Source organism: Balaenoptera ricei, chromosome 8 (genome assembly GCF_028023285.1).
Source record: "Balaenoptera ricei isolate mBalRic1 chromosome 8, mBalRic1.hap2, whole genome shotgun sequence".
NCBI lineage: Eukaryota > Metazoa > Chordata > Mammalia > Artiodactyla > Balaenopteridae > Balaenoptera > Balaenoptera ricei.
The window spans coordinates 14,038,971-14,047,797 of record NC_082646.1 but is presented as its reverse complement, the minus strand read 5'-3'; the positions used below and the strand labels follow the sequence as shown (position 1 = coordinate 14,047,797).

General features: G+C 40.8%; 1 protein-coding gene across 1 annotated transcript; it reads left to right on the top strand.

Annotated features, from left to right (window-relative positions):
* The first annotated feature begins 573 nt into the window (after positions 1–573).
* On the top strand, positions 574–7,735 carry ATP5MG (ATP synthase membrane subunit g). Its single transcript, XM_059930301.1, has 3 exons — positions 574–706; positions 6,085–6,245; positions 7,550–7,735. The coding sequence occupies exons 1-3, from the start codon at positions 655–657 to the stop codon at positions 7,646–7,648; spliced, it is 312 nt and encodes a 103-aa protein (XP_059786284.1). The 5' UTR covers positions 574–654; the 3' UTR covers positions 7,649–7,735.
* The last annotated feature ends 1,092 nt before the right edge of the window (positions 7,736–8,827 follow it).

The window sequence follows — 8,827 nt, the reverse complement described above, 5'->3', positions numbered from 1 at the left end:
GGTTTTGTTCCTTATATCCCCATAGTGCCTTGCGGCTGGTTAGGGAATTAGGGGAATTGGATTCCAATCCTAATACAGGATGCGGGGAAGACCAGGATTACAAAAGATCAACTAAAGGCAATGGGCTAAGTCAGCTGACAGGGTGTGTGGCGCCTGCTCCGCCCCTAACTTTCCGTGTTTGGCCTGGGACCCTCTCTGCCTTTGTAAGACGATCACGTTGGCCTAGAAAAATCGCAGCGGTGCCTTCCAGCCCTAACTTGCCTCGTTCTCTCTGAAAAGCTGCAAAAGCACCCTGCGCAAAAAAAAAAGTGGAGGTCGGCGCCACCGCAGGGCGCATGCGCCTTCCCTCCTCGCGCCGGCCTTTCGAACTTCCCTGAGCGGCTGCCCCAAGAAATGCCTGTTTCTCTGCGGAATTCCGTTGTTTTTTACGTGCTCTCTGGTCTCATCTTCTCGTACCCACTTTCTCATCTGTGACTGAAGAAAATGAATTGGCCCACTGAATTCCGGAAAAATACTAGGACACCTAAATATCTTGGACCGGCGCGGAAAGGGGAGGCCTGACCTTGGAAGCGGAACGGGGTCCTGCGGCAGGTCCTTCCGGGAGGGTGACATTCAGCCGGCCAGTCGGGGCGACGGGCTTTCCGTCCTAGAACCATGGCCCAGGTTGTCCGTAACCTCGCGGAGAAGGCCCCGGCGCTGGTCAGCGGTGAGCGCGGCATCATCCCGCCGACGCGGGTACCCGGGCGGGCGGAGAGGCCTGCGAAGGCCCGAGGGGAGGACGCGGCCAGCGGTCACCGGAGCGGCCGGCGGGGGCCGCGGCGGGCACGGCCTGAACGTGGGTGGGGGGTGGGGGGCAGGAGGCGGATTGGCGGCTCTTCTCAAGCTTTCCGCGGGCCAGGCCTGCGGCTGCGGCTTGGGTTCTGTCTACAACCTAGAAATTCTGAATTCTGACCGCGACAGCGAGCGGAAGGAGTGTGCAGGCAGCCGGGGTCGCCCAGCAGCCGCCGCCATGACGCCCTTCGACCTCCACGAGGAGGAATAGAGAGGGGATGGCTCAGTTAGGAGAGCGTGGGAGACGGCAGGCAGAGACACTTGAAAGCACAGAAATGCGGCCGCATCAGCTTGTCTGCTTCTCAGTGGAGTATGTGAAAGTCTGCAGAATTTTTAAGGATGGGTGACCTTTGGAACGTTGCCTTTGCATTTTGTCCTGGTTAGATTCTGAGATACTTCACCTTTAATCTAAGGGAATTTTTAGGTGAAATTGAGCTTTACGAACGAATATTCCTGCCCCGGTAAGCATAGGAAGGGATATTTGTAAGGAGCAATGTTTATTACCATAGGTTAGCGTTCGTGAGGATTTTCTGTTTGAAAAAGCTGGATGCAGCCTTACTGGTAGAACGCTGTATTTCAGAACAACCCTGAGTAGTCACAGCCCAGGGTAGTAGTCTTATGTCAGTAAATATTTCATTTGTCTGCTGGGTAGCAAGCTATTCATTTTATCCCCGTAGTGAGATCAGTTAAGTAGACGGAAGCTTCTTCGCTAGATGTGCTATATTCTAGTAAGTGGTTGAAGCGCAGATCTCTGAACGGCTTTCGCTCAAATTTTCTTCGTTGTCTCCTCCCTTTTCTACATCAGCAGTCGAACAATGAGTTACCGAATGCCTGACAGTGTCAGATACTGTAAATACTTGATTCTCTTCTCCTACGGAACCCCACAGTCCACTACTATTATCCGTTTACACACTTCACCAAAGAACTTAAGTTTACAATTTGACTAAGATAAAGCTCTACATTTTTACGTAATACAAGGAGAAGGAATAGTAGCTTGATTATTTGGACTTTGTGGATGATTTGAGGCAAATTTTTTTTAATTTCAAGTGGATTTTTCTTCTCCTCCCAGGGCTTTCACATCTTTTCGGTGGTGCACCTTGGGGAATTGCAAACTAATTTTAATGATAATTTACCCAAAAAAAGTAATATGAAAATAATTATGAAATATATCAACCATTTTCTCTATTACCATGAATAACTGAAAGATATAGGTTGGTATTCTTCCAGAAGTACTCAGAAAGGAGAACTCAACTGGGGCCAGAATGTTAAAGTGGAGCTGTATTTTGCTTCGTAACTTAGTGTATTAAGTGTTAATGTTAAATATCTAAAATGTTGCTAACTGTATCTGTTAATTCTCCTGGAGGACAAAGAAGCTTACAGAAATAAGTAATTTTTATTCATCAAACTTCCCCGGAAAGGTCATAGAGTCTGGGGGTTTTTTTTGGTTTTTGTTTTTTTTCCTATTAACTAAACTTGAGACTTTATTTGGATTTCACCAGCTTTTCCAGTTAATCTCTTTATGTTCCAGCAACCACTCCAGGGTACCACAGTGCAATGAGCTGTCTATCTCTCTAGTCTCCTGTGTGACAGTTTCCCAACCTTTCCTTACCTTTCATGACCTTGACAGTCTCAGGATGTCTGTGTAGGTATCTGTCTAGGTATCCTTTAAAGATGTTCCCCATTTTGAATTTGTCTGGTGTCTTTGTCATGATTAGTCTGGAGCTATGGGACTGTTGTTGTTTTTTTCTTTTTCTTTTTTTTTTTTCTTTGGCCACACCTCGCAGCATGTGGGTTTGAACCCGCGCCCCCTGCAGTGCAAGTGCAGGGTCTTAACCGCTGGACCGCCAGGGAAGTCCCTGGAGCTGTGGATTTTGAGAAAGAATACCACAAAAATGAAGTCCCCTAATCACATATCATGATGTAAGTGATATCCATATAACATCACTAGTGAAGTTAGCTTTCATCACTTGGTTAAGGTAGTTTCACTAGGTTTCTCCTAAAGTTACTGTTTTTTCCTTTCCATACTATATTCTTTAGAAGCAAGTAACTAAATTAGGGGAGGCAGGGACAGGATTCTATCTCCTGTAAGAGGGAATATTTACACACATTTAAATAGAATTCTTCTGTGAGAAAGATTTGTCTCTTCTTCCCCATTTTTTTATTCAGTCATTTATTGTATGGACTCACGTACATTTATTTCAAACTTTGTACCTCCAGTAGTACAGTAGTATGTTATTTATTTTGTTGCTCACATTGTTCCAGCTTTGGTCATTGAGAACTGTCACTTTGGCACCTCTGTCCCTTCGACATTCCCCTTTACTTTCTGGTACTACAAGATGCTTCAGACTTTTTTTTTTTCTTCCCCTGCCATGCCACATGGCTTGCAGGATCTTAGTTCCCTGACCAGCGATTGAACCCGGGCCCCGGCAGCGAAAACGCTGAGTCCTAACCACTGGACCGCCAGGGAATTCCCCAGATTCATCTTATGTATCCCCTGCCCCAGCCTTAGAATTAGCCATTTCTCCAAGGAACCCTAGTTCCTTTTACTGGACAATTGTATTTTGAAACTACGGTCTAGGTACTGGATATGTTCCTTGCCGCTAGACTATGCTAGTTACCCCTTATTCATGGAATGTAAGTTCCAAGACCTCCAGTGGATGCCTGAAACCACAGATAGTACTGAATCCTATATATGCTGTTTTTTCCTATACATACATACCTATGATAAAGTTTAATCTATAAATTAGGCACAGTAAAAGATTAACAACAATAACTAATAATACAGAACAATTAAAATACTGCAATAAAAGTTATGTGAGGGGAGCTGTCTCTCAGAATATCTTATTGTACTGTACTCGCCCTTCTGATGAGTGAGATGTTATAATGCCTACATGATAGGATGAGGTGGGGCAGATGATGTAGGCATTGTGACACAGCATTAGGATGGAACAGGGACAGCACGAAATTTCATCACACTACTCAGAAAGGCACACAACTTAAAACTTATGGATTGTCTATTTCTGGAATTTTTCATTTAATATTTTCGGACAGTGGTTGACTGAAACTATGGAAAGCAAAATCACAGATGTGGGGGGACTGTTGTACTAGAATATCATTGCCTCTAGGCCCTCTCAGTGGACAAGGAGGTGTGTGCATATAGATATTCCTCTACTTAGAATAAAATTACGTACCAGTAAACCTATCACAAGTTGAGAATATTGTAAGTCGAAAAATGCATTTATTACACCTAACCTACCAAACATCATAACTTAGCCTAGCCTACCTTAATCGTGCTCAGAATACTTACATTAGCCTACGGTTGGGCAGAATCACCTACCACAAAGCCTATTTTATAAAACAGTGTTGAATATCTCACGTAATTTATTGAGTACTGTACTGAAAGTGAAAAACAGAATGGTTGTGTGTTGGTTGTTTACCCTCATATCACATGATAGACTAACTGCAGCTTGCCACCACTGCCCAGCATTACAAAAAAGTATGGTACCCACTATTGCTAGCCTGGGAAAAGATCAAAATTCAAAGTATCATTTTTACTGAATGTATATCACTTTCACACTGTAAAGTTGAAAAATGATAAGTTGAACCATCAAAAATTGGGGACCATCTGTATACTCACCCATGGGTGTGTATACACACACACACACACACACACACACACACACACACACGACCATTGAACAATGTGGGGATTAGGGACGCTGACCCCCATGCAGTTGAAAATCCGACTTTAACTTTACAGTTGGCCCCCCATATCCACAGTTCCACATCCATGCATTCAACCAACCTCGGATCGTGAAGTACCGTAGTACATATTTATTGAAAAACATCCACATATAAGTGGACCTGTGCAGTTCAAAGGTCAACTATAATTGTTTCTTAATGATCAATCTGTATATAAAACTAAACATAGGTTCATAATGAATGTCTCCAACTCTAATCCAGTACCGCAGGGTTTGTTCTTTTTTTCCACATCTGTAACTTCCCTCTCTTACAGTGAGAAACCTGGCTCCCATCATCCACCATTAACTTACTTACATTTTGTTCATCCCTTGTATGCATGTAAAGCAGTTTCAAACTTTTTAACCTAAACTCCCTGAGAAACAAATTTACCAACTAAAGTACAGTGTTTGTGTACATTGTACTGATTTGTTTGTTTATAAAGAATATATCTGTATGTTGAAGATAATTTTAAAGACTGTTGACTGTTAAACAAGACTTTGTTCTCTTTGATAGCGCAGGCGTTGGCAGTTCTATTTAGAACTATCTGTTAGAGCTTTGGGTCCACTTAAAGATTTACCCATGGCCCTAAGCCAGAGGATGACGGAGATAGTAACTTTAAGAGTAGTGAAATAACCTAAATACAGGCAGTTAATAATAGGGAAAGTACCAGGAGCTTTGGGTTATCTGTCTTTAAACAGTAGACACTTTATGGATGTTCATGTATTTGTGCTATTTTTGTCATGCTGTCTTGTAATTTTTTATATAAAATACCTTTTCTTTTGCTGAAATCACTACCACAGTCTCACATCTACCCTGGTTGTTAAAAATTTTTTTTCCTGAAATAGTAAATACCTTGAGGAATTTCAGCTTAATAACAGAGTTAAGTTTTGGCTGCTCTTAACATTACCTGTAGGCTTTATTTTTATTATTTGTGGTATTTTGAAGGAGGAGCAGCTGTGCCTTTGTTAATCCAGCACATATTGATGAGGATACCAAAAATGGGTACTAATTGGTATAATTCCATCTGGATTTGTGGCCAGTATAGTGACAAGTTTTAATCTTATTCTTAAGGATGCCATTCTACAGAGCTCCTTCCCTCCCCTTCTGCACCTCTTCCCTCCAAATTTTTTGATCTCTACAAGACAATATGGTTACATTGCTGCTGTTTTCTTGTTTTTGAACACAACTTCTAGTAACTTTATAGTTAACTAGATTTGCCATTCATAAATGAAGTACTAGTACTCTGGTACTGGCCACTAGTGAAGTCCTGGCATAATTGAATGTGCTTATAGCTTCCTGCCTGATTGAACTGCCCTGTGACACAGGTGTTCTGCATCTTTAAAAGCCTCTGGTTTCCAGGGAGCAGCTTTGACTTTTCACACCGGGTGCACATTTGGTACAAGCACTGAATGAATGTGATGCATGAATAAATATTTGTGTCCAGCCCACACATCTGCTTCTTTCGGTCTCTAGTGAGTTCATCCTGGTTTTTTGTTTTGTTTTGTTTTCCAGCTGCTGTGACTTACTCGAAGCCTCGATTGGCCACATTTTGGCACTATGCCAAGGTTGAGCTGGTTCCTCCAACCCCTGCTGAGATCCCTACAGCTATTCAGAGCTTGAAAAAAATTATCAATAGTGCTCAAACTGGTAGCTTCAAACAGCTCACAGTTAAGGTAACTATGGGCTAAATGAAAACGTATGTGCGTAAAAGAAAATGTCTCCCCTTGGGATTTTTCTGATTGTTTTGATTAATATATGTATTTTTCAGTGAGGCTGAAACCAACATAATGAGAGATAATCTCTTTTTTGACTGCGAAGAAAGATACTTACCTTTGTAATTTTGTCATCTGGGTTGAAATAATTGGGCTGTTTTATGTCTTAGTTTCCTATTAATCTTATAACAAAGAAGTGATCATTTTTACTGGGCAGCTTTTTTTTTTCCTTTCCTGTTTGCTTAGTGTACTAAATAGAATGGCTTGCTTTGCTGATTCTGTACTTTTTTTGTCTGTAGTCCTAAAACTATCCCCAGTTTGGCCAAAAGATCTCTTGGTCTATATCACAGTCAAGCAGCTAAGACTCATGGAGGGTAAAAATACCAAAACCTAGAAGCATATAATATAATATGAAGGGTGGAGATAAAATCTAAAGACTTAAGAATTCTAAAGAATTGGAACTTGAGGACTTCCCTGGCGGTCCAGTGGTTAAGACTCCTCTGTGCTCCCAGTGCAGGGGGCACAGGTTCTGTCCCTGGTCAGGGAACTAAGATCCCACATGCTGCTCAGCACAGCCAAAAAGAAAAAAGAAAAAAGAGTTGGAACAAATTCACTTCCAGGTGCTGAAAGGAAAAGGCCCAGTTTTGTTGTGGAAAGGTATTTTTTTCAACTGGCGTTTCAAGATCCATATTTGTGCTTGTGTGAACTGCTGTTTTCTGGAACTGTGTGTGTGTACTTTTTCTCTTTAGGGCAATAAAACATTGATCTGGGAAACTACTGAATACTTGGAAAGAATTAAACCAAATAATAAATGAATAAAAATTATGTCTAAAGGGGAAGATAGAGCCCTTCATCTTTCAACAGATTTTCTTTGGCCAGACAGAAATGTCTGTTCAGAGACTTGCCTTCCTATAGGCATCCTTTCATATGAATGCCCTGTCTAAATGTGGCAGCTATTTCCAGGATGTGGGTTGTTTTAGGGCTCATAAAGTGTCTCATAAACTAATAATGAAAGGGTTAAGTCAGTTCAGGTCTTTAAAGAATGCTTTGAAAGAATTTATAAGCTCTGGCCTACTTACCTTACATAATTGAAAGTTCAGGGGTTCTCAGCAGTTAAAGTTAACATCAGTAATTCTTGACTTTGACTAAAACTGCCCTTTAATTTGAATAGCATCCTTATATTCTCTGTCACTTAATCCTGGAAAAGAATAGTTTTAAATATATAAGAAAAAAATGTACATTAAAATTTGTGCTTCTTTTTTCAGGAAGCTCTACTGAATGGTTTGGTGGCCACTGAGGTGTGGATGTGGTTTTATGTTGGCGAGATCATAGGCAAGCGTGGCATCATTGGCTATAATGTTTGAAGACCAATCTTTGCTTTGTTATTTGGGTGTTCTTGGACCATGTGTGAGCAGACTGCTATTTGAATAAAATAAGACAATGTGTCAAAATCAGTGTTTCTCTGTCAAGCACTACATGGAAGGTCACAATTTCTCTTGATATTAAGTTGGGTTGTCTTTTGCTTTAATACATTAATACAGCTCTAAATGCATGTCTTTGCTTAGCCTGCAATTGGAAAGGATAGATATGAATATACCAACCTGGTGCATGTATATATGAGGATAGCATTTTACTTTGAAGGCTTGAAATAAATGATATTTAAGCTTAATTTTAGAAAAGTTGGGGAAAGGCTTTGAGAAAACAAGAACTTGTTCCAGTAGGAGAAAAATAATACCATGTGCCAAGCATGTTATATACTAGTTAAATCACCTAGTATAAAGAATACAATTTGGACTGTTTTTCTTTGCTAAAATCAGAGAAAGACCCCTTTGGCAACAGCTGTGTCTGTAAATGTAGGGGTACTTTTTGTCAACTTGAATATAGCTTCCCCAAAAGAAACCAGCCGGGTGATATTCTGTGTGTCTTTGTAACATCTTTAACACTAGGACAGAGAATGAAAGCAATGACCTATGTTTTTAATCTAATTTTGATATGTTATTAATCTGTCTTTTTTTTTTTTAAGGACCTATCTTTACAAAAATAAAATATCCTATAGATACTTAACAGGATTATAGTTTAGTATCGTCCATGGGTCAAAATAGTATATTATGTCCTGAAATAAATACAAGTGATTGGTATCAGTCTGTCATCTTGAGCCACTTTATTGAGGATTTGGGAGCGACTTAATCATTCATTGGCTTTTCCTGGGGTTCTTACCATCTATGAGTGTCTCATTGGTATGTTTCTAAATCCGTTGTAACTCTCTTTGCAGCCATTGCACAACATGGAATACCAGCTGACGTTAAGCAAAAGATGATTGCATATTGGAAAAGCATCATGGCTCACAATATAGTATTAATCCTTTAATAGTATTGAACCTTTATCCAGTCAATCCCAAATTTACCAGCTGGTTTTGAACACTGCTACTTTAGCCAATAAAGGGCACAGCTTTTCTTTGTGATAGGCAAGAACTCTCCAAGGAGAGACTGCTACTCTCTGAACTGTGAAGTAATGCCTAACTTACTGCAGGTGGTCAAAACTGA